General features: G+C 38.5%; 1 protein-coding gene across 1 annotated transcript in view; it reads left to right on the top strand.

The window, feature by feature from the left end:
• LOC127801199 (mediator of RNA polymerase II transcription subunit 12) overlaps positions 1-27193 on the top strand; it is a 113302-nt gene that overhangs the window by 71148 nt on the left and 14961 nt on the right. Inside the window, 8 exon segments of the mRNA XM_052336106.1 lie at positions 10965-11024; positions 11297-11402; positions 16492-16560; positions 16654-16707; positions 16926-17033; positions 22023-22172; positions 22275-22622; positions 22730-25068. Coding sequence (XP_052192066.1) covers positions 10965-11024; positions 11297-11402; positions 16492-16560; positions 16654-16707; positions 16926-17033; positions 22023-22172; positions 22275-22622; positions 22730-25068 — 3234 coding nt within the window.

Raw genomic sequence — 27193 nt, 5'->3', positions numbered from 1 at the left:
TTTAGGATATAATCATTGACTGATAGAGAATCCTTCTTTATAGATCTTAATTGTTGTTTCAACTGGAAAGATTTAGCCGTTGTTTAACGAGAATATAAATTTTCTAAGGAAATCCATACCTCGGTAGACGATTCACAATGAATCACTTGTGCAAGCACCTCTTTATCAATGGTGGAGAAGAGCCACCCAAGCAGAAGCTGGTTTGACCGAATCCAGTGCAGGTATTCTGGATTAACGACAGCTTCCTCTCCTTCGAAATTAGGCAAAAACTTTAACGGAGGAGATGATTTATTGAGAAATGGCACAAGATCAAACACACGAACCGTGGCGAGAATTTGTGCTTTCCAGAATATGTAATTACTGGAATCGAGCTTGATTGGGATGTAATTGAAGGCTTTGGCTACTGCTGAAAATTTCGACTGAGTAGCTGTTGATAAGGAAGAGGAAGATCGAGGAGGTGAGGAGGAAGATGAGGCCATTAGGTTAGAGGAAAATGGCTTTGATACCATGTAAATGTAACCCTAGGATCTAAGCAAAGCTGGAAACGTTAATAGAAAGATCGGGAGACAAGAGAGAATGTAACATAAACTGTTGGAAAACTTAATGAGAAAGGGTACATAAGCTGTTTAAATAGACAGCTTGTTACAACCGAAGGAGGCACCGCCTCATTACAACAATAACCAATTAACTATAATGAACTAACAAAATAGAACATAAACCAGAAACAACAAACACATATTATAATAAAACTTCAGATGCTTCCACACTTTGTCTCTAAGGCCTTCATAGCCACCTTGCTGTTCTGCCTTCATTGCAGCCTCCCCTAATCATTCTACATATTTTTTTTCATCACAATATGTCAACTACTTCTCAAGGTTCTCTCTCATCTACTATGGGGGAGATAGTGGCTGCACCTACGACTACTACTACAACAAGAGCTGGAAGCGATTTCCAGAATGTAAATCCTCTATACCGGCTTGATGGAACCAACTACCTGCAGTGGAGACAGGTAGTTCAGACTTTTCTCAAAGGAATAGGAAAGATAGGTCATCTTATCGATCACAGTCCAAAAGAAACAAATCAAGGATTCGAGGTATGGGATGGAGAAGATGCAGTGATTATGTTCTGGTTATGGAACTCCATGAAACTAGAGATTAGTAAAAACTTGATGTTCCTTACCACTGTAAAAGAAATATGGGAGAATCTTCAACAGACTTACTCCAAAAAGAAGGATGCAACTTTGATCTATGAGCTGAAAAAACAAGTAAGTTCTACTCAACAAGGGGGTGTGTCTGTCACTGAATATTACAATCAGATGAATGGATTTTGGCTTGAAATTGACCACAACTGAGATCTGAAACTAGAAATGCAGCCATAATATTCAAGTGGTTCAAGGGTTGCTGGAAAATGATCAAGTATTTGAATTCTTTGCAGGTTTGAATTTTGAGTATGATCAGATCAAAGTTCAAATCCTTGGTAAGGTTTCTATACCAACTCTTCGTGAATGTTTTTCAATTGTTTGTATTGAAGAGAGTCGACGATGGGTTATGTTGGTACCTCGTATACAAGATGCTGCAGCAATGGTCACTTGTCGACTGAATGAAGGGGGGAATAAATGAAATTGGAGGCTAGCAGAAGTAAGAAAATAGTCCAGCAAAGATGGACTATGGTGTACCCACTGTAACGAACCTCGCCACACTCGAAAGAACTGCTTTAAACTACATGGAAAAGCCCAAGTTCTGGCATGGATAGGAGGATTCAAGGGCCAAGGGAGTATCCAAGCTAATGTGGCCAACAAAGAGCAATCACTAATTAACTCTCCTTAGCTAGACAAGGAGGAATCCACAGAATTCAACAAAAAAGATATTGAAAGATTGAAACGTCTCCTTGAATCTCTCGACAAATCTACGGGTTCTTGTTCCATTGCCAAAAGTGGTATGTGTCTTATGACCGACTCTTTTAAAGCATCACATACTAAAATAGGTAGATGGGTTTTAGATTTTGAGGCTACTGATTATATGACATATGATATCTCTCTCTTTGATTCATATAAACCAACCCAAGGACACCAGAAAATTACTATATCTGATGGCTCTACTACTGCTATTGCTGGACAAGGAAGTCTACATCTTACCCCTTCCATAACTCTTACCAATGTCTTTCATATCCCTCATCTTTCAACTAATTTGATCTCTGTCCAAAAAATCACTAAAGACCTTCATTGCAAACTAACATTCTTTGACTCTCATTGTGTGCTTCAGGATCAAGTTTAGGGGAAGATGATTGGATTTGCTAGAAAGTGTGGCGGGTTGTACTACCTTGAGAATTTGGACAACAGTCAAATAAAGGGAACCCCGTCTCATTTCTCCCAAGCTCTTGTAGCCACAACTAATAAACATTTATGATCTGAGCACATCATCTTCGTCTTGGTCATCCCCATTCCCTCTCCTAAAACATATGTATCCATTATTGTTTTACGTTCTAGTTATGTCAGATTTTCAATGTGAAGTGTGTCAATTTGCTAAACATTGTATTACATCCTTTCCTATCACTCCAGCAAAATGTAGTCAACCTTTTAGCTTGATACATTCTGATATTTGGGGGCCTGCTAAGATTTCCCATATTCATGGGGCTAGGTGGTTTGTTACTTTTATTGATGACTGCACTAGGACTACTTGATTGTTTTTGATGAAAGACAAATTTGAGGTTAATTCACTGTTTCCGCAATTTCAAAAAATGGCTTTTACTCAGTTTGGAGCAAGAATAAGAAGGCTTCGCTTAGATAATGCCCGGGATTATTTCAATCAAACTCTTTGTTCCTTTCTTATCAATGAGAGTATTATGCATGAATCTTCCTGTGCTGAAACCCCACATCAAAATGGGGTGGCAGAACAAAAAACACCGTCATCTCTTAGAAGTCACTCGAGCACTTCTTTTTCATTCCAATGCTTCAAAATTCCTATAGAGGGAAGCAGTTCTAATAGCTACTTATCTCATAAATCATCTTCTTTCTAAAGTCCTAACTAATCTCAGTCCCATACGTACTTTGTTCAACCATTTTTTAGACCTTGTTTCTACTAGAAATCTGTCCTCAAAAGTATTTGGCTGTGTTGCTTTCGTGCATATTCACTAGACTCAGAGATCTAAATTGGACCCTAGGGCGCAAAAGTGCATTCTTTGTTGGTTATTCTTCTACCAAAAAGGGTTACAAATGTTATGATCATTCTAGTCGACGCACCTATGTCTCTATTGATGTCACATTTCATGAGTCCCAACCTTTCTACAGAACTCCTCACACTCATCTTCAGGGGGAGCAGTCTAGAAATGAAGATGTGTGCTCCGGTTCTATTCCCTTTCTCGAACTAAATGACCTAAATACAAACCTTTATGATAAATCATCATCATCTCAATCCTTTCTCAGTGTTATCACTCTAGAAACAATGGATCGGATTACAGAAATGGCTGATATCACTGCCCCAAAGATCGTTATAGCAGGTGACACTAACATCATTAAAGTTGTCAATGACACTGCAAAGGTGCTTGAACCTGCCAATTACATTGAACCACATGCCAATGACACTGCAAATGTTCTTGACCATACCAATGCCATTGAACCTGCCAATTACACTACCAATGTTCCTGAACCTACAACTGACATTGCCAATGTCCATGAACAGGTGCAAACCCATAACCCTTTAAAGACACTGAAGCTGTATTCAAGGAAAATACAACCCTCACAGCTGCTCAAGCAAGTCCAAGAATTAACTCGAAGTCTAGGTAATGCAAACATTGTGAACTTGTTCAATTCTGAAACTGACAACACTATTGTTTGTGGTACTGGATCAAATTGTGATCTCTATCTTCCTATTGCTTGGAGAAAAGGGACACGAAAGAGTTCCCAACATCCTATAGCCCATTTCATCTCCTCACATAGACTATCCTCCAAGGACAAAAGCTCTCTCTCCACCTTAAACTTTACCCAAATACCCAAAATCGTATATGATGCTTTACGAGACAACAATTGGACATATGCCGTGGAGGAGGAAATGAGAGCTTTGGAGAAAAATGAGACATAGGAGATGGTGGTGCGCCTTAAGGAAAAGAAAGCAGTGGGCTGCAAATGTGTCTACATTGTTAAATTTAAGGCAGATGGGACTATTGAATGGTACAAAGCAAGGCTAGATGCAAAGGGCTACACACAATTGTATGGGGTTGATTTTCAAGAGACCTTTGCACCGGTGGCAAAAATGAACACGGTAAGACTCCTATTATCTCTAGCAATTCATTTTGGTTGGGAAATTTGACAATATGATGTAAAAAATGCATTTCTCCATGGAGACTTAGAAGAGGAGATGTACATGGAGCCACCATCAAGCTTTGATGACAAATATGGCCCTGATAAGGTATGCAAACTGAAGAAAGCTTTGTATGGGCTAAAACAATTTTCGCGAGCTTGGTTTGGAAGATTCACTAAGGCTATGATGTAGTTCAAGTATAAGTAAAGTCATGGTGACCACACTTTATTTGTGAAACACTTAAGTAAGGACTAGATTACAGTCATATTGGTATATGTTGATGATATTATAGTTACTTAGAGTGATGAAGAAGAAAAATTGAGGCTGAAAACACAATTGGCCCGAGAATTTGAAATGAAAGAGTTGTAATGTTGATTAAAGAATTGAAAGAAGCAGTAAGAGAAGAAAAGAGAATTCCAAAATAATGCCTCGTTCAATAATAACAAAACAGAGAGGTTAGCCTATTTATATGAGAGGCTTAACCTCCTAATAACACTTAAAACACAATAGCTATAACGCACGGACTAAGCTATAACCGAACAACTAAAATCAACACTTAACAGAATACAAAAACTGAAATGACGACACAAACAAAGACTTCAACAAGCCTTAATTCCTTCAACATTTCCCCTCAATGTAGACCTCCTGGTAGTGGCAGAACCCAATTGAGTAGCCTCATCCGTATTAGGCATAATAGAGTGAATAGGAGACCATTGAAGCCTTAGTTTGTTGCATAGAAATGAAAACTTGTCCCTTGACAACCCTTTAGTGAAAATATCTGCAACCTGGTACAAAGTAGGCACATACCTAATGTCAATCTCACCATTCTCAACTTTCTCTCTAACAAAATGAGCATCTATCTCAATATGCTTTGTACGAGAGTGAAACATTGGATTCTTAGCTATGCTCTTAGCTGCTAGGTTGTCACACCACAAAACAGGAACTTGAGACAAGGAATATCCTAACTCAGTAAACAAAGACTGCAACCACATAACTTCTGTCACACCTTGGGCCATGGCATGATACTCGGCTTCTCCAATTGAGTGAGCAACAATCGACTGTTTCCTTGAACTCCACACTAGCGAATTAGAATCAAGAAAAACACAAAGGCCACTGGTGGATTTTTTGGTTACCTTGCAGCCAGCATGGTCTGCATCTGTGAATACTATCAAGGCCAAATTAGAGGTGGCGGGTGTAAATAGCAGCCGCAAACCAATAGAACCTTTCAATTATTGAAGCAACTGCTTACAAGTTGTCCAATGCTGTTCTTTAGGAGCAAACAAGAATTGACTTAGCTTGTTCACCACAAAGGAGATATTTGGCCTGGTATAGGTCAAGTATTGAAGAGAACCAATGATGGTTCTATAGAGAGATGGATCCAAGAAACTATCACCTTCATTAGTAAAAGACGCCCCCAAAACCACTGGTGTCTCACACGACTTGCAATCTTGCATGCCAGCTTTGTGCAACAAGTCCAATGTATACTTGGACTGAGTGAGATATATTCTAGTCTTATTCTGAAAGGCTTCAAAACCAAGGAAATAGTTAACAAACCCTAGAGTTTTGAGAGCAAAATAGGTATCCAAATCATGTATGCAGTCTTTGAGGGATGAAGAATCAGAACCGATGACAAGTATATCATCTACATACACCAAGAGAAACAACACTGCCTTAGCAGTCCGCTTAATGAACAAGGATGCATCGGAGATTGACCGGATAAAACCCCAACCTTGTAAAGCCTAGCGCAACTTAGTATACCAAGCTCTTGGAGCTTGCTTGAGTCCATAAAGAGACTTCCTAAGTTTACAAACATAAGAAGGAAACTGTGAATCAGTAAAACCTTCTGGTTGTGCCATGTACACATCTTTGGTCAAGTCTCCATTTAAGAAGGCATTATTTATGTCGACTTGTTGTATATCCCATCCAAAACTAATAGCCAAGGAAAACAGAACCTGTATAGTGGGAGCCTTAACAACCAGGTTAAAAGTCTCTCCATAATCGATTCTCAGTGTTTGTAAGAAACCTTTAGCTACCAATTGAGCCTTGTGTCTGAGAATGGAGCCATCGGATTTATACTTGCCACTAAATACCCATTTGCACCCAATGAGATTCATATAAGAGGAGAATGGAACCAAATCCAAGTTTGATTAGATTGCAAAGCAGTGAACTCCTCTTGCATAGCCTTAGTCTAGTGAGGATCTAAGAGAGCTTCATGAACTGAGCTAGGTTCTACGATGGTCAAGAGAACATGAGGAGAAGAGGCCATAGACTTCCTAGCTTGAGATTGAGTAAGCATAGGATGAATAGAGGGTGTAGGAGGAAGTTGGTATTTAGGTATACGAGGAGGTTGAGAAGAAGGATCAGAAGGGGAACTAGAGGATGAAGAGGAAGAAGAAGAAGAGTGTGGAGAGAAAGTAGGGTTCTCAAAGGACACTGGAGAGCTGTTTGCTAAGGCAACATAATGAAATCTGATAAGGGAGGGACTATAGACTGAGGCGCCTGAGGAACACTTGAAGAAAAGGAGGGGAGAGAATGAAAAAGTGTAGTTGAAGGTCTGGAAGGATTGAGCACAGATGAGGACTTCTCAAAAGACTGAAAAAGGAAATGATAGGGAGACTCATTAGGGTTAAATTGGACATGTTTGGAAACAAATATTCTACCCTACGGATGTAAGCATTTATACCCCGTGTGATCATGACTATATCCAATAAAAACACACTTAGAAGAATGAAAATCAAATTTGTGTCGATTATAAGGCCTAAGATAGGGAAAACAAGTGCAGTCAAAAGGTTGAAGGGCAAAGTAGTTAGGCTGTTTATGATAAAGCAGCTCAAAGGGGCAACGAAAATGAAGAACAACAGAAGGCAAAAGGTTAATGAGGTAAACAACAGTTTAGAAGGCTGAAACCCAAAAGGACAAAGGCATGTGAGCATGAGCAAGCAAGGTTAGACCCATTTTAGCAATGTGACGATGCTTTCTTTCGGCAACACCATTCTGTTGGGGTGTATGAGGACAAGAAAAACGAGCTTGAATGCCATAAGAACGTAGGTAAGGTAAAAAGGCTTTAAATTCACTGCCATTATCAGTGTGAATGACTTTCAATTTAGAGCTGTATACTGCAGCTCAACTAGCTTATGAAAATTGATAAAAGTTTGGAGGGCATCAGACTTCAACTTTAAAGGGTAAAGCCATGAGTATCGTGGCTGAAATAGGACAACTAGAAAATGGAAGTTGATGTAACTTCCCAATCTTACACGAATCACAAAAAGAAAAAGCAAACTTTGGAGTTGGTTTATTCGGATGTTTGGGGTCCTGCATCTATTATAATCATGATCCAAACCATTTAAAATAGCTAACAACAAATCCTTACCACCTAGGAGTTCACCAATTGCTAGCTAGGGCATGCGCGATAGTCTTGATACGCAAAATGAAATCATTAACTGAAAGCGAGTGTTTCTTAACTGACCTTAGTTGTTGTTTCAGCCGAAAAGACTTGGCAATAGTTTGTTGCGATTATAGTGTCTCAAAAGTATATTCTTGACTTGCTCAAGGAAACATGTACCATTGGATGCAAACCAGTGGGCACACCTATTGATCCAAATCATAGAATGAGCCTAGACTGCAAGGAAGGAATAATCATTGATAAAGGGCGCTACCAGAGGTTAGTAGGAAGATTGATTTATCTTTCACACAGTAGACCTGGCATTGTTTATGCTGTAGGAGTAGTTAGTCAGTTCGTGCATGATCCTAAGGAGGAGCATTTACAAGTAGTTCAAAGAATTCTCAGGTACTTAAAGGCTACTCTAGGAAAGGGTCTCTTATTCAAAAAAAGAAGTAATCTAATAATGGAAGGATATACTGATGCTGACTATGCATCATCTCTCATAGACATGAGGTTAGCTACATGCTACTGCACTTTCATAGGAGGTAATTTGGTTACTTGGAGAAGCAAAAAGCAAAATGTGGTAGCCAGGTCAACTGTAGGAAACAGAATTTCGTGCTATGGCGAGCTTTTGTGGATCAAAATAATCCTAAAGGATTTGAGGATTGAAAGTGGATTGATGAATTTATTATGTGATAACAAATTAGCTATCAGTATAGCACATAACTCAGTACAACACGATCGAAAGAAGCATGTAGAAGTGGACAGACATTTCATCAAAGAGAAAATTGATAGTGGACTCATCACTATCCCTTATGTGACATCAGAAAACCAATTAGTTGATGTTCTAATTAAAGGATTATCCACTTCTAGATTTCAAGAGATTACTGGCAAGTTGGGAATGGAGGATATCCACTCACTAGCTTGAGCGGGAGTGTTGGAATAAAAGAGGGAAATAGAAGGTGTTGGAAATATCACAATCAAGGGATAAGTCAAGCAGACAACTGTTACAGTTGTAAATGGTAGATTTGGCAAATTCTATGGAGGCAATCAGGATGACTTTTGTGTCTGAGTTGTAATTAGGATGACTTTTGTATTATTTCCTTTTGTTTAAGATTCCTAAGCTGTAATTTATGAGATTATAAATAGAGAATAAACTAAAGGGGCAAGGTGTATTTGCTTGCTACTATTCTTACAGTTAACAGTAGTGGATGCCTGCTTAGTTGCTTGGAACTGGCAAAATTCAACTAACTCCACAGAAATAAGCTGAGAAACAGCACTGGGCCTTGAGATAACACTCTGTCGAGCTGAAACTGAGGCGGAAATAGAATTGGCAGGTAGCTGGTCATTGTTATCCATAGATGCCACATTTGCTCTAGGTGGACGGCCATGTAATGCATAACAGGTCTCTTTATAATGGCTTGGTTTGCGACAATAGAAGCAAACTTTTCCACCACACTCTGGCTGCTTTCTTAGACTGATTACAAAGGATGGAGCCTGGGAGACCATAACAGACCCCTCCAGCTGCTGAATCACAGCCAGTAAACGTCTGAGTACTATGCAGCAGCCTCACAGATTCTTCTTCCATTGTAGGAATGACAGGCCACTGAGGATTTGTGTTCTAACACACTCAAAATCAGGTCCTAATCCAGTTAACGTAAGCACACTGTTCAGTAGCATTTTCAGTGATTGACAGCATGATAGTGAAATCTCTCACAGCAGATTGAGCCTTTCCCAGATATTTTGTCATATCTAAATCTACTTTTTGAATATTAAACAATGTACTAATAATGGTGTACAAACGAAAGATGTCGTTTATATAAAGCCTCTGTGCATGTGACCATATTTCTGCACAACTTTCTTAAACACGAAAAAGAGGCACTAAATCTAGTTCAATGGACTGCCACAACACAGAAACAAGCTGCACATCAATTTAACCCACAATGTCCTATCATTCTCTGGTATCTCACTCAATTTCTTAGTTAAATGATCACTAACCCCTTGGCCTCAAAACCACATTTTAACTGAAGCTGACCAGAAAAAATAATTTTCCCAATTCAGCTTTTCAGTTGTAATCCAGGAGTGCCAGATATATTTTGAACAACAACAGAAGTATGGGATATTACCACAGAACTAGACATGTTAAACCCTAATTTCAACAACCAACACAACAAGATAACTGCAGAATACTAGATCTCAGTTTCAGGAATAGAAGATTAGGTCAGAGAGATCTTAACCAGCAGATCACAACCGTAGAAAATCCGATCTCAGATCACAGCCCTAGATACAGATTACTCCTCCTGATTAGATTACTGACCCAAACATCACACGAGAAGTGATCATTTGTTCAGATCACAGCTTGATCAGATTGAGAGGATATGGTCAGCTCTAATGAGATTTGATGATTGAATTGCGTAAAATCTGCTCCAATTCTCTAGATTTATCCCACAATGGCTCTGATACCATGTAAAAATGATATTCAGAACTGAGAGAACAAGAAGAGAGGAAAAGAGAAATTGGAGGGAAAAGAAGTAAATCAATTCTATTAAGCTAGGGTTGCAAGTATTTATACCAATACATTGTAACTGCTATGTACAAGCTACCTATGCTAGGTACAAGGTGCAACTAGTTAACACAACACACCTAATACAAGCTAATATGACACGCACAAAACCACACAATCACATGTTTCCTTATGTTCAACAAATCTTCATTAGTTTTCCTTTTTTACCAATGGTAAATCAGTTTAGGTGGTTTGCAAGACAAGTTAGCTTGAAATCATTGACTAATGAAAAGCTATGGATAAGGAGGATTATGCATGCTATGCTAACTTACATCCCATTCTTGGGATAGTTTCTATTATTTTTCACTGTCTGCAGTCTAGAAATGATAATTTGGAAAATTGCCATTTGATGAAGAGTTGTCACCTTTTCTATCTGAGCTATTGAAGGAGAATCTTTTACCTGTTCAGGAATTCATATTTTTGTCCAACGAGCTGCAGAATATGGCCTTTTTTTTTTTTATTTCGTCATCCTATGCTCCTTTTTATCTGTTTTCATTGCGTGCTGCCTGGTAATTACAGTTACACTTGAAGAGTTTGTGCCTCGTAGGGAGGCCCTTTCTCATTTTTCTGTTGTTGTATATGCTTTTTGTCTGTCTGAATTTGATTGCTATACAAGGTTTCGATCGATGTATTTCACTGTTGACACTTAAGGGCATACTGAAATTTTAAATTAAGTTTATCATTTTTAGATATATCTACTTGTGAGCTAAAATTCATCTTGCAGGCGATCAGCACAACTGATCCCCTACAAATTGAAGTGTGATAAGGAGCATTTGAATTCCCGGTAATTTCTCTCAATGAAATGACTTATTTAATTAACTAGTTGCTCAATGGATACTACTTTTCCCATTATTATGGCCTAAATAAGATGGGAATCTATCTTTCTTGCTCTTTCTACTTTGCTTTCTCAATGTTTCAATCACTTTGTTTTGCATAATGCAAGTGGCCTCTAGAGATTGCGGTTTTCATGCTGACCTGTTTAACTTTGATCGCATTATGGTACTTTTTCCCATCTTTATCAAATTGGTTTAAAAGCTGTTTCTTTGCTTTTTCAAGACTTGGACCACCTGACTTCCACCCACAGGCGCCAAATTGCCCTGAGGAAACTCTAACCAGGGAATATGTGCAATCTGGCTATAGAGAGACTGTTGAGGGACTTGAGGTATGCTATTTCAACCAACTGTGGCTTCTTTCTTAATATCTTCTTCTAGTTTAAATTTTTTGTATATTTTAACTTTTTCTTGGTGGTATGTGAAAGTGCAAACCTAGTTGCTTGCTTTGCTTGAATTGGTACATGTTTAAATTTGTTTGGAGGTTCTGAACTACAATTGTAGTAGCCTTCTTGGTGCGTTGTGTTTACAATTTACCTATTGATGTCAAAATGCAAATCCCGTGGCATCTTGGGCACAACATTTTGGTTTGTGTTTGAAATTTTTAGCAATCAAATTTAAGTGAAAGAGGGGAGCTATGAGTTGATATGCCAATATGATAAGGCATACCCTATTTACCTTTAGGTGTAATTGGATAAGTTTGGATTGCAAATGAATATAATACTGCATCAGGGAGCAGCTTTAATGCTTTTGTTTGTTTTTCTTTTGTTTCATACCAGGGTTGTCCAAATTGGTATCATAGTTTATATTGTTTCAATAATCTAAGATCCTATCAGAAGGAATTTAAGTTTTGACAATTTTATACAAGGCGGTGGATACTTCGGAATATATACTTTCAGGTTATATAATGCTGAAAGAAAAAGAAAAAAAAGAAATGGAAGTATCATGAAAAACAAAAGAGAGCACATAAATCACTCAGTCCTTGCAGGACAATAAGAAGAGGAGCAATATTAGCAAGGGTAAAGAAATAAGCTAAGTTGCATGGAGACAGAAATAGGAAACGGATACAATCCGAAATGGAAACGGGGAAACGATATTTTTCAAAAAAGTAGGAAACGAAAATGTGTAAATAAAAAAAAATATAAGGGCCTTTTTGTAAATATATTTTTAATATAAAAAATAGTTATTCAATCTAAAAATAAACATAAATTTCATACTGCATTCAAACAAACATAAATATGAGTTTATGTTTTAATAATATAACTATTTTTTTTAATAATAGCAAGCACAACATGACACACAAATCAATAAAAAACCTATCATGCCGAACAACATGAATTATTCAGAGACATACATACATACATTCATAATATAGTCACACATAACTATATATATACATGCATCAACCGTCAATACTCTATAAGTATTACATATATTCACATACATTAACAACCAATACTCTATAAGTATTACATACATTCATATAATGGGTATTACATAATAACCATAAGTATTGCATACTATGCGTTACATACATAGTATTGAATTAGAAAAATAAGTATTACATATAGTCATGCACGATACATTCACTGATTCACATAATATATATACATACACGATACATTCATATAACAAAAATCATACATACAGATAATATATATACATACATAATACTGCACAAAACTGAAATAAATACATGCATACAAAGAGAGAAGCTGGATGGTGGTCATCGCTTGCTGGTCGCCCATTGCTGATCGAAGAGCCAACTTAGCCAAGAGTTGAATCACTGGTCATTATTGTCGAAGCTAGACAGAATGACGGATGGCGGACAAGAATCGGTACACGAGTTGCAGTTGCAGTCACCGGACGAGGATGAGATCGAGATTCGAGAAGAAGGAAGACTGTGGTGGCTGGACTTTTGTTTTAGGTTTTAGTAAAATGAAGAAGGAAAAAGCAATTTAGGCTTAAAACTTTTGACTCTAACCCTTCGTGGATGGAAACGTCCCATATTTTCCTAATATTACAAAATGGCCCAAAAAGTTTTCGAAATTGCAGAAATGGCCCAGAAACTTTTTTTTTTTCAGTGTTTCTTGGCGTTGCGGTACATGAAACGTTTCTGAAATGCCAAAACGACACCCTTGAGGCGTTTCCATACATCATAGGGAATAACAACATGGCCTACAAAGCAGCAGCGGCTCCTTGAGAAAGATAAAGGCTGACTTTTAACCCAAAAGGGGCTAAAAATGGATCATGTAGGACTGCATTCCTACGCAATGCTAGATCCTGATGTGTATATATAAAAGTAGGAGGAAAATTTTATAACATAGCTGTTGATCCACCTGTTGTGCTCTATGGGATGAAGTATTTGGCAACTGATAAATCACATATGTATTTGTCCTGAAGAAACATGAATTCATAAATTGATCAAGGGCATACAAGAAAAAAAATTGTGAATTGGAGAGAAAGTGACTCATACAAATGATACTAAGAGGAGAGAAAGTGATTATAGGAGGTGACTTAAATGGGCACGTGGGTAGAGACGGAAATGGATATAGAGAGGTACACGGAGGGTATGGATTTGGGGAAATTAATAATGAGGGTAAATCTATCCTAGATTTTGCTATGGCATATGGGCTCATTATAACCAATACTAGGCTCAAAAAACGGGACGAAGACTTAATCACATACAAAAATATCACCTCAAGCACCCAAATAGATTACTTCCTCAGGAGACAAGAGGATCAGTTATGTTGTAGTAATTGTAAGGTGATACCGGGAGAGTGTTTGACTACTCAATATAGACTTTTAGTACTTGACGTCCAAGTAAGAAATTGGAAGAGAAAAAATCACATAAAACAAAATCCAAGAATCAGGTGGTGGAATTTAAAAGGGGAGAAACAACTAATATTCAAAGAAAAATTAAGGGGTAGAAGGGAATGGAATAGAGAAAGACAGACAAACCAAATGTGGAAAGAAATGGCTAATGCTTTGAGAAGCACGGCAAAGGTAGTCCTTGGAGAGACAAATGGTAGAGCCCCTAACCTTAAGGAGTCTTGGTGGTGGAATGAAGAGGTACAATTGAAAATTAAAAATAAGAAAACTTGCTATAAGGCGGTATATCAATGCAACAATGAAGAAAATCAAAAAAATTATAAAGAAGCAAAAAAGGCAGCAAAAAGAGCTGTTAGTGAAGCAAGATCAAAAGCATATGAGAATCTATATAAACGACTTGATACAAAAGATGGAGAAAGGGATATATATAAATTAGCTAAAGCAAGAGAAAGAAAAACACGGGATTTAAATCAAGTGAAATGCATAAAAGATGACAATCAAAATGTTTTAGTAAATGAGGGAGCGATTAAGGAGAGATGGAAGGAGTATTTCACAAAATTATTCAACGATGGTGGTGACACAAGAGTTAGGTTGGGACATCTTAGTAACTCCGAAGGGAATGTGAGCTACACATTCTATCAACGCATAAGTTCAAATGAAATAAGGCAAGCATTAAAAAAGATGAAAAATCATAAGGCAGTGGGACCAGATAATATATCAATAGAAGCATGGAAATGCATGGGAGAAGAGGGCATCTCCTGGCTAACGCAACTATTTAACGCCATTCTTAAATCAAAAAAGTTGTCAGATGAGTGGAGGAAGAGTACTTTGGTTCCTATATACAAGAACAAAGGAGATGTTCAAAACTGTGAAAATTATAGAGGAATTAAGTTAATGAGTCATATCATGAAACTCTGGGAGAGAGTAATAGAGCAGAGGCTCAGAAAGGAAACAAAGGTGTCAGAAAATCAGTTTGGTTTCATGCCTGGTAGGTCAACAATGGAAGCTATATATTTACTGAGGCGTCTAATGGAAAGGTATCGAGGTCATCAGAAGGACCTACATATGGTGTTTATAAATCTAGAAAAGGCCTATGATAGGGTCCCTAGAGACGTATTATGGAGGGTTTTAGAGAAGAAATGAGTCAAAATAGCCTATATACAAGCCCTTAAGGACATGTATCATGGTGTAGAGACAAGGGTCAGAACATGCGGAGGGGATACTAAACCATTTACAACTACAATAGGACTGCATCAAGGTTCTGCACTGAGTCCATACCTATTTGCCCTAGTAATGGATGAACTCACTAAAGATATTCAGACAGATGTGCCATGGTGTATGCTATTTGCAGACGACATAGTGTTGGTAGATGAAACAAAAGAAGGAGTGAACACTAAGCTTGAGTTGTGGAGAAACAATTTAGAATCTAAGGGATTTAAATTAAGTATAAAGAAAACAGAATATATGGAATGCAAATTTAGTAAAAATGCAAGAGTGGATGATGTTATAATAAAATTAGAAGACCAAATCTTACAAAGAAAAGACCATTTTCGATATTTGGGATCAGTGATTCAAGAAGATGGAGAAATCCACGAGGATGTCGCACATAGAATTAAGGCAGGTTGGCTAAAATGGAGAAATGCATCGGGGGTGTTATGTGATGGTAAAATTCCATTAAAATTGAAAGGAAAATTTTATAGGACAGCTATAAGACCAGTTTTGCTGTATGGCTCAGAATGTTGGGCAGTCAAATACCAGCATGAGCAAAAGACGAGTGTAGCGGAGATGAGGATGTTAAGATGGATGTGCGGACATACAAGAAAGGATAAAATTAGAAATGAAGTTATTCGTAATAAGGTAGGAGTAGTGCCAATTGAGGAGAAGATGAGAGAGACTAGACTAAGATGGTTTGGTCATGTGAGAAGGAGACTAAGAGACGCTCCTGTGAGGAGAGTTGATGAAATGGAACAATTAGTCACAAAAAGAGGTAGAGGTAGACCTAAGAAGACTTTGGGAGAGACATTAAAATTTGATATGAAATATATGGATCTAAATGAGGATATGACAAAAAACAGAAATACATGGAAGTCTAAAATTCATGTAGCTGACCCCACATAGTGGGATAAAGGCTGGATATGTTGTTGTTGTTTAGAATTCATGATGTGCTTGAAAGGACACCAATTTAAGATGAAGCAATTGACTAAAATGGGCTGGTCTCCTGTAATTTGGACTGTTAGATTAGTTCGATTTGTGGGAAAGTACACCAAATATTGATTTTGGTTTTTCCCCATTTGAGTTTAATTGTGAATTAGTGAATGCCATATATTTTTATGTTCCATGTATCTTTGACTTGAATGATGCCTGGTGTTGTCATCATTGGGAGCACGGTAAGTAATGACATGCAAAGATATTATTTTACTTTACAATTTGGGCATGTATTCCTCTACCATTAAGAACAGTTGGAGTTTGATTTGTCTGTGTTTACTCACCTTGCAGACACAAATTATTTAGTACATATCTTGTGCTTTGTGATATGTCAGCCAGTAGTTCAGTTTTGAGTGAATCACCAACGCACTTATGTTTTCACAGGAAGCTAGAGAGATTATATTAACTCAGGTTCCAAGTTTCACGAAACCCATTATCTTGAAGTGTAAAGAGGTAAATTTCTTAAAATCTGAGGTTGGTGCAGCTAGTCGTTGATTCCTATGATCTTAAGGCTTATATTCAATTCTAATTGTTTCTCTTTTTCAGGCAATAAGAAAATGTCACAGGGCTATCAATGAAACACGCGCTCAAAAGCGCAAGGTGATACATTTTTCCATTCTTTGTTGGTAGTATTGATGTTTACTGATACTCTTGTGCTTCAATCTTATACTGGGGCGTCTTTCATTTGTGCCTCTCATGCTAATATACACCAGGCGTGTATCTTCTTATATATGCACTTTTGCCATCATCCATATGACCTGAATTTCTCCATTTGAATTATTGGAATTGATGCTGCAATAATTTTCATTATGTAACAGGCAGGTCAAGTTTATGGTGTGCCTCTCTCTGGTGCACTTTTAACAAAACCTGGTGTCTTTCCTGAACAAAGACCATGTGGAGAAGACTTCCGAAGGAGATGGATTGAGGTTGGTTTCCCACTTTCCTGTTAAGAAATTAAAAAAAGTGCTATAAAGAATTGATGCTGTCTTTGTTTTGCCTTTGGCTAATATAAAAAGAATTTTAGAATACTAAGATTACCCGAATCAAGTAGTGTTGAAGTTCTAGCACTGTATGAGCTAGTGTTCTAAAACGCGCTAGGCGTTAGCTGGGCTCCAGATTGGGGCCTAGGATGCCTAGGCGGACTGCTTTTTTTTTTTCTTAATATAATTTTATGTTATTTTTAGATAAATCAAAGTTAAAAAGATAGATAAAACTTATATATATAAATCAGAAACTTATATTTATATGTTTATATATTTATATGTTTATATATTTATCTGTTTATATATATAAACAAATTTATAAATATATTGTATATATATATATCTAGCCATCCTCACCTGCTGGCAGCTCGTGAGCTCAAGCGAGAGGGCCACTCGGTGGTGGTCTTCGAGAGCTACAACTGGATTGGCGGCATCTGGGTCTACAACCCCCAAGTTGAGTCCGATTTGCTCAGTCTAGACTCAAACTGGGAACTTATTCTCAGCAACCCTATCTCTCTCTCCGGACGAACCTTCCCCGACCGATCATGAGCTTCACGAACCACCCATTCCACATGAGGAAAGAGACAGACTCGTACTTCCCAAGCTACTCTTTCCCTGCCCTAGCCATCCCAGTAGCAATGAGGTATTGATGACGTTGAGGCGATGGCCTTGGGCTAGAGAAGGGGGAGACGGCTGAGAGGTAAGTAAAAAATTAGGCGTGCTACCGCCGGCCGATTAATCGGGCCAGCGCCTAGGGGCCAACTAGGCCAAATTCGCGGCGGTTGCCTAGGCCGATTTTTAGAACACTGGTATGGGCTATCCCACACTTATGTGGTTTAGCAAAAATTGTATGGACTTTCTTGTTAATGACTGTTGTTAAGTATAAAGTTGTAAGTTATGAGGTTTGTGATTAATGTGACAGTATAAAAAAAATTCTAAGTTTCTAACAAAGAGTTTAACAATGTACAGGTGGTGAATAGGTACTTTCACCTCAGCCTATGTTGCATGGAACTCTTCTAAATTGGTGAAGCACCGTTCTGGGCACTTGACACTTGGATATGATTTGAAACTGCCCATGGTTAATTATGCCTAGGAGCTTTGACAAAAGCTTCATTGAAATTATGTATAGAGTTCTATTCTATGCATAAATAGCTGTATACTGGTTATATACACAAATTTAAATCAAATAAAATGAATATAGTTAAACATATGAAATTTAGCCATACCATAGTCTCCATGGACGCAAGAATTAGATGAGTCGGATGGATGCATGCATGACCATATTCCACTTATGTGCCCAGGTCCATGTAACTTAGGCTTGGAATGTTGTAATTATTTATGAAGCCATTTTATGTTGCCTCATGTTTGTTGCAGTTGTTCACTAGATATTATTTCTCTTCTTCTTGATGAAGATTGAGTGTTTTAGTTATTTTAAAACGTTATAATTCTAGTTATGTTAACTTTATAATATTAGGAATTTAAGTTTTAGTTTCCTTTTTTATTTTCAAAATCTGCAACTGTTTTCCTGTTGTTGGAACTTCTTTGCCCCACTTTTCTGTTGCTGGAATTTTTGTTTGATCAGCTACTTTAGGTTGGCTCTTTTTTGTATCTTGATTATAAAGTTACTTTGGGCTTCAAAGTCCCGGTTTAGGAATTCTGGTAAGAGATATGATAAAAGAGATGGTAGTGTGGTTATTGCTTTTGGTGGTGCTAAAACTGCTAGAATGATCAGTGGTATGTAAGCTTATATTGATCCGAAGACAACTGCTGTGTGGATCACAATTTAACCTATAATACCAATTTGATGGAGGACCAAAGAGAAGAGAATAGGAGAAATCGAGGAGAGAGAGTAAGAAGAAGAGAAGAAAAAGAACAGCTTGAGGGGAAGGAGGAGAGATGAAAAGATAAGACCATGGACAGAGGATAAGGAGAAGAGAAGTGAGAAATAACCAATATTTTACTTTCAATAATTAAACAATCAACATATGTGAGTTCATTATACTTGTGAAGTATTAAAATACTCAAAATATTCTTACCAAACTAGGAATCCTAATTAAATTAGGAAATAAAAATATAGCTTTCTAATCCTAACTAAACTTATATTCTAGAGTAATTAAAATTCTAATGTTTTAGGATAATTAGATCTTTCAATTTTCATCACCATGACACAAAATCAGCAGTGGATTTTTGCTGACATATTTATTGTATATGCCAAGGTTTTATGCCAGACCATTTCCTGAAGAGCTGACCTGATCCTCATAAGACTAATTCCTGAAGAGCTGACCTGATCCCCATAATGTATCCCTTCAAGAATTAGTCTTATGAATCTCCAAATGCCAACCTCTTTAGGTGACACGTGAACCTTCATTCTCTTTCTTTGGGATCAAGCATATGAATCTTCAATCTCTCCTTTTGGAGATTGGCCCTCTTTTAAGTGTTAGCCTTGTGTGATTACACATGAATCTCCATTATCTCTTGGGAAATTGAGTTCTCCATAGTGATTTTCTAAGTGCGTGCCTCACGAGGTAGCACATTGCATCACTGATTCTTTCCTGTTGAATATTCACACTTGATTAACCTTGTGGCATGTCCTTGGCTTTGTTGATAGAACTCTTCACCTGATCTGCGATGTATTCCCTTGACCATCACGGAGGTTAGGTCTTAATTGTGCTATTTCTATTATGCTTATGTCTTTTAGAAGTCAGTTTTCTACTTGAATTGCCTAGGCCTTTGTTTGCACGAGACCCATGAGGGTTTATGTGTTGGCTCTAGCTATGGGTTTCTTTGAGGCCTTGTTCCCCCCCAGAGGAGTTTGGCTGTGATCAATTACTAGACAAAGGATTCAATTATCAGCCTCATAACTCCCACTTTCCCAGAACCAAGACATGCTATCACAAAAACTATAATTGCTCATTAGTCTTTACACTTAATTGATTGGATTGTTGAGTCATAATTAATTGCTCACTTCCTTTTGGACTTCAACATTAAAGCTTAAGACCTCTATTATAAATAGGGGACTCGAGCCATCAGAAATAGGCTGATCAGCACATTGGGACTCCCTCTCTCTCTCTGGATTCGTCTTCCAGTAATATGTGCTCCTTGTGAACCTTTAGAGGTATTATGACATCATAATAGAGAGGTATTGTGACGTTCTAGGATAGTTTTTTTGTTTTTTCTATCTTTTCATTTTTAAGCTACATAGTAGTCCTGGAGTGAGTTTCTTAGTTTGATAGATGGGTGTGGTTATAGGCCCATTTGTGAGTTACTTTTGGAGCCCTCTCTTCGCTTGATAGGGGATAGGTCAGCTTGTATTTTTGGTCAACCTCGTATAGGTTCATTTGGTTGCTGTAATTCAAACAGCCTTCTAGATTGATAGATTGGGTAACAACTTTTTCTCTGGTCTGCTTCTTGATCAGCAAGATCAGAAAGTGGATGACAAGTGGGGTTGGCATTCATTAAGCGGGTGATTTTTCCCGTCAGTCTCAGGGCTTTTTGTAGTAAGGGATATAATTTTCTATGGAGTGTTATTGGAGATTGAGGACCCCTCCACAGATCCACCTCCGGGGCAACTCTTTATTGGGAGAATATCCATTGGTAGCATTCTTTTTTTTTTTTTAATTTTTTTTTTCTGGAAAATCATACTATTTCTTACTACTAAAAATTTGCAACTAAAGGTTTTGGACTGGTGCTAAATGTTAAGGAGCGTGACATGCTTTTTAACAACTGATGCCTTCACTTTCTAGTAGATCTTGAGGTTTGGAGCCCCTTTTGGTTTATTTCTGGCTTACAATGTGGGGTGCCTGCCTCCATGTTTGGCATGGCAATGAAAAAAACAAGAAAAAGGATTTGGGGATGCAATGCCTTTTCATTCATAGTCTTTATTAAACCTCTTGGTTCGTTTTGTGTGCATGCTTGCTTCTTGTTATTTATTCACATATTGTGAGCTTTTTTGCATGTAGCCATATAGGCTTTAATGTATTTCTTCTCTTAGCTGGTGTGGGGTTCTCCTCTTAGAGTACAAGCCTTGGTAACAATGTGTCACACGTTTGATTCTTCCAAGCAACTAGTGACTGACACTAGCGAGTGACTGTGTCCCTGGTTGCCTTAAGTAAGCCTTACTTGCGCACATGATGGTATGAGGAGTTTGATAATTGGAGGCACTCATATTCTTGATAGAGAAAGTATTGTGAGAAGCTCTCTCGGTTCTACTCAATATACTCAAGATTCCCAGTATATATTGATCAAATGAGGCCTCTCCTATCTATGGGAACTCCACCTTGTAACCAGTGGTGGAGATTGATCATAATGCCTACATTTTAATTCTAGAATATTTTACGCATATGGAGACACCTAACTAAGATATTAATGCAAGAACCTTTCAGAGCCTAAGAGGAAGTAGAACTTCTCTGGATCACTAGAACCCTCTAGAGAAGTGCTAGAGGCTACACAAAGGACTAGAGAATTCCGGAAGCTTCCAGTTAACCTCCAGGCCTTCCTTCTTTTATCCACTGCAGTTATCAAAGTTGGAGGGCATGACAAACAGTAAGATTGCTCATTTGTGATTGGAAGGTCATGAGTTCATGTTGTGGAAATAGCTTCTTTGTAAAAACATGGTAAAGCTGCATACAATAATGACATTCCTTTGCGAGAGTCTCCTACAACAGGGATACCCTTTAGAGATGGTGTGGGGTTCTCACCTTTTAAGGTGCATTTTTCTTTTTTGTCTCTTTAAAAAAGGCATGGCAGCCACCATAGTCCCTAATTGATTAATTGTATGATACCTCTTTCCTAAAATTCTTATTTGGTCCGCTTCTGTGCTCTGGCTACTGGAGTCTGGCTGGGAATGAGCAACATGCATCTTCTTCTTGTCTTGGTGTGCTTTATAGTGGTAAATTCAGAATTTGTTTTTGACAAACTTTGTACTCCTTCCAGGGTTTATCACAATCCCATAAGCGACTGCGTTCTTTGGCCGATCACGTTCCGCATGGCTATAGGAAAAGATCCCTCTTTGAAGTTCTTATTAGGAATAATGTCCCACTACTGAGAGCAACATGGTTTATCAAAGTAACTTATCTTAATCAGGTATGTTGATTGCTGACAAAGTATTGTCTTTTTTTTTCCCCCTGTTCTCTCTCAGTGATTATTCCTAAGATTAGGTGGCGTTGGATGGTTTCATCTTTGCAGGTTCGGCCTGCCGTGGGTAGTATATCTTCTGGAGGGCCAGACAAAACTCAATTACCCCGCATGGACCAGTGGACAAAAGACATTATTGATTACTTGCAATATCTACTTGATGAGTTTGTCTCTAAAAATGGTCCTTATTCTAGTGCACATGTTAGGGATAGGTCTGCACAGATTGCTTATGGTGGGCCATTGCAGCACAAGAGCGACCCTGCATCAGGACTTATTGATGGTGAAGAGCCTTCTCTGTATTTTAAATGGTGGTATGTGGTGCGGATTTTACAGTGGCACCATGCAGAAGGGCTGCTTCTTCCATCACTTGTTATTGATTGGGTTATTAATCAACTACAGGTACATACATCTCATTACCCATCAATTTGGAATAAATCTTGATATGATAGGTGATTCTGGTGGCAATATTTCTGCTTAAGTTTCACTGTTTTTTTTTTTTTTTGCAGGAAAAAGATTTGCTTGGGACATTGCAGTTGCTATTGCCTATCCTATTTGGCGTTATAGAATCTGTTGTGTTATCGCAGACTTATGTGCGGATTGTTGTTAAATTAGCTGTTCATTTCATCCAGGAATCTTCTTCAGGTGGTTCTGATCTTGTAGATAACTCTAGGAGAGCATACACTATGTCTGCTCTAGTTGAGATGCTTCGGTACATGATACTGGCTGTGCCTGATACCTTTGTTGCTTTGGATTGCTTTCCTTTGCCACCTTGTGTGGCATCTCATGCAATTAACGATGGGAATTTCTTGTCGAAGGTATCTTATTGTGCTCCAAAGATGAATAATGGTTCTGCAGAAGTAGGTCCTCTGCCTAAAGACAAAGCACTTGAACCTCAGCATCAGTTCATATCTATTGATTCTGTTGTTTTATCAATAAGGAAACTTTGGGACAATCTTGCTATAGCAGCAAGGCCTGGCTATCCAAGTCGCAATTTTGCAAAAGTTGTACAGGAGTTAGATAAGTCACTTATACAGGGAGATGTGAGGATGCCATATGGTTTTCTGTTTGAAGATCTTTGTGATGGAGCTGTTGATGAAAGATGGGTGGCAGAAGTCAGCCCATGCTTGAGGTCATCTTTGAAGTGGATTAGAACAGTAAGCTCATCATTTATTTGCTCTGTGTTTTTCCTTTGCGAGTGGGCAACATGTGATTTCCGTGATTTTCGAACCTCTCCACCCCATGGCATGAAGTTTACTGGGAGGAAAGATTTTTCTCAAGTATACCTTGCAATTCGGCTTTTAAAGCTAAAGATGAGAGAGATGCAAAGAGGTTCAAGTCAGCTGAATAACTCTTCTGTTAGGAACTTTGTGGGAACTAATAACGAACATAAAAGTAAGTCAAGGAGCATGGTTAGAAGTAAAGGGTCATCAAATATTTTTGAAAGCCCTGGTCCATTACATGATATTATGGTGTGCTGGATTGATCAGCATGACGTCCAGCAGGTGGAAGGTTTCAAGCGTCTTCAACTCCTGGTTATTGAGCTCACTAGTTGTGGCATTTTTTATCCTCAGGCATACGTGAGACAACTGATTGTTAGTGGAATTATGGATCTGGTTGATACTGATAGAAGGAAAAGGCACTACAAAATCGTGAAGCAGTTGCCTGGTCCCTATGTTCGTAGAGCTTTAGAAGAGGCACAACTTGCTGAGATGCCAGTGCTTTTGGAGGCCATGAATGTTTATTCAAATGAACGTCGCCTTCTGCTTCATGGGCTCATTGATCATCAGAAGAACCCAAGGACTGCGAATATTTCATCTAAGAAACAAAAGCATAGTAATATCCCTGGTAGGGATGGTGCTGTTGATCAGTGGAGAATTTTTCAGTCAGCACCCAACATGTCCAGTAAAAGTTCCAATAGACTTGCTGATCTCGAGGAGCTAAAAGCTACTATTTCAGTCTTATTGCAATTCCCAAGTTCTTCAACATCTTCCGATTCTGGAGTTGACGAGTCTCAAGGAAGTGTTAAGAAGCTTGGTGGGTCCAACAGCAACAGAACAGAGATGGGCGAAGGGACACCTGGGTGTGAAGAATGTAGAAAAGCAAAGCGACAAAAGTTAAGTGAGGAGAGGAGTTCATACCTCCAAGGGCATTCACCAAATCCATCAGATGATGAAGAAACCTGGTGGGCGAGAAAGGGTCCAAAACCTGTGGAGGCTTTAAGAGCAGATCCACCTCTTAAGCAAGCTAAGCAGGCATCAAGGGGCAGGCAAAAAGTTGTCCGTAAAACACAAAGTCTTGCCCATTTAGCATCTGCAAGGATTGAAGGTAGCCAGGGAGCTTCCACTAGCCATGTTTGTGATAGTAGGGTAAGCTGTCCTCATCATAGATCTGGTTTTGATGGAGAAGCCACTAAAACAACTGAAGGTGTTGGATCAGCTCACTCTGGTGATATTATCTCAGTTGGAAAAATTTTAAAGCAGCTGCGGTTTGTGGAGAATCGGGTTATCACTTTATGGTTGGTTACACTGGTCAAGCAACTTGTTGAAGGTACTGAAAAGGTGTCTGCCAAAGTTGTCCAATATGGCAGGCCTTTTCCTTCTGTTGACGACAAGAGCTCATTACGTTGGAAGCTTGGTGAGGATGAGTTATCTTCTATACTATATTTAATGGATGTTGCTAATGACTTGGTTTCAGCAGCCAGATTTCTTCTTTGGTTGTTGCCTAAGGTTCTAAGTAGCCCCAATTCTACAATTCATGGTGGGAGGAACATTCTCATGCTGCCAAGAAATATGGGAAGCCATGTGTGTGAAGTAGGAGAGCCATTTCTTTTGTCATCCATCCGAAGGTGCTTTCTCAATTTATTTATGTTTATGCTTTACCCACCACGTCAATTGGTTATGTTCTTGTGTTTTTATTTGTTTCATAGTGTTTGTTAACTTGTCTTTTATTTATTTGTTTTTTGCAGTGAATTCAATTTTTGATTGAATTCGATAACTCCTAGTAGCTGTCTTGTGATTGGTGGTGTTGGTTTTTTGGCATTATTTTCTTTTTTGTTTCTGTTTCTTCCTTCCTTGGGGGTGGGTGAGGGGATTGCAATATTGTCACGGAAGTGAGGTGACAAGAGGATCGCACTCCTAATTTAGTTGGAATTAGGAATATGCAATTGGTTTGCAAAGGAAAACAAAGAGAAGGAAGAGAGAAAGAGAGAGAGATAACGAGAAGAATTTAGAAGAGAGAGAGAGAGAGAGAGAGAGCGTAGAGAGGAATTCAGAAATTGCTAGTCATTCCAGTTACCTTTCCAAGAGAGACTTGGAAGGTGATATACTCAGTAGGATAGTCGCTGCCACAGGGGATTCCGTCCTGTCCAATAGCTGTAACAATATAATTTGTCTTATTCAAGCCCGTTTTCAAGCCCCTTTACACGTAGCAATCTATGGCTAACAAACAGCTAACAACTATTCTAGGAATTATAGCAATAACTAGTAAATCCAAACTGTAAATAAGCTATGAATTACAACATGATAAAAAAATAAAAATTACTGTTAACAGGAAGTGTTGTCGTGACAATTTCCCCTCCCATAATCGATTTCTTGTCCTCAAGAAATGTTGAGGTTGGCAGCCCTTGAAAATTGCTTTAAGAGGTTCGGGACGTACTCCCAAGTGCTGTAATAAGACGAACTGCTGTCTTTCCATTTGACCAAAACTTGAATCAAGGGAGCCCCATGCTTGTATATCACCCTCCTTTCAATAATAGCCTCTGATTCCACCAGTTTGTTAGGCTTTTGATTTTGGGCAGCTGCTAGTTCCTTCTTCAATTGTTGTGATACCCTTCTTCGTTGCTGTAGATAGTCATCCACTGTTGCTACATTAGAGCTTCCTTCCACGATTGGTAGGATAGGTGGTTTGTATCCAAATAGGGCCTCAAAGGGAGACATGTTGATAGAGGAATGGTGCTTGGTGTTGTACCACCATTGAGCCAAGGAGAACCACCTATGCCACTCCTTAGGCTGTAAAAAGCAATTACGCCTTAGATAGGTCTCCAAGTTTTGGTTCACTCTCTCAGTCTGTCCATCTGATTGAGTCCTAAGGCCCTCATGAGTTCTTGCCACATCAAACTAGTGAAAATTCTATCCTGATCTGAAACAATGTACTTAGGAGTCCTATGTAGCTTCACCACTCGGTCTAAGAAGGCCCTAGCCACTTCTTGAGCTGTATAAGGGTGAGTCAACCCTATAAAATGAGCAAATTTGGTAAACCGGTCCACTACCACCAATATACTATCTTTTTTCTCTAATTTGGGTAACCCTTCTACAAAATCCATGGACACACTTGACCAAGCTTGGCTGGGAATAGATAGTGGTTGTAATAACCCCGAGTGGGCTACTGTCTCTGATTTACACCTCTTGCAGGTGTCACAAGCCATCACAAACCTCTTAACTTTTGTTCTCATTCTCGGCCATTGAAAGAGCTGCCTCACTCTCAAGTTAGTGTTTTGCACTCCCTAGTGCCCTCCCAGAGGAGACTCGTGCAAGGCTTGCATGATTTTACCCTTGAGTTCTGCATTATCCCCAATCACCACTCTCCCATGGTATCTTAGCATTCCTTCAACTAAGGTGTACCCTTCTACCTCTGTGGATCCTGTAGACAACCTTTCTAGTAGCCCTTTTATTTTCTCCTCTCCCTCATAGTTGTCAATCACCTCTTGGTACCACTGCAGGACCACCAGGGTTATGGCTGCTACACTTCCTTCCTCATGGCACCTTGATAGAGCATCAGTCACAATATTTTCTCTTCCTTTCCTATACTGTATGGTATAATTAAGGCCCATCAGTTTAGTCATGCCTTCCTTTTGTAGCTGAGTATGTAGTTTCTGTTGCAATAGAAATTTAAGGCTTTCATGATCGATCCTAATTATGAATCTGCCCCCTTTCAAATAATGGCTCCATTTGTCAACAACCCATCAATACAAC

This window comes from Diospyros lotus, chromosome 5, assembly GCF_014633365.1.
Source record: "Diospyros lotus cultivar Yz01 chromosome 5, ASM1463336v1, whole genome shotgun sequence".
NCBI lineage: Eukaryota > Viridiplantae > Streptophyta > Magnoliopsida > Ericales > Ebenaceae > Diospyros > Diospyros lotus.
The sequence above is the reverse complement of the archived record's forward strand: the minus strand, read 5'-3'. Positions and strand labels throughout refer to the sequence as shown.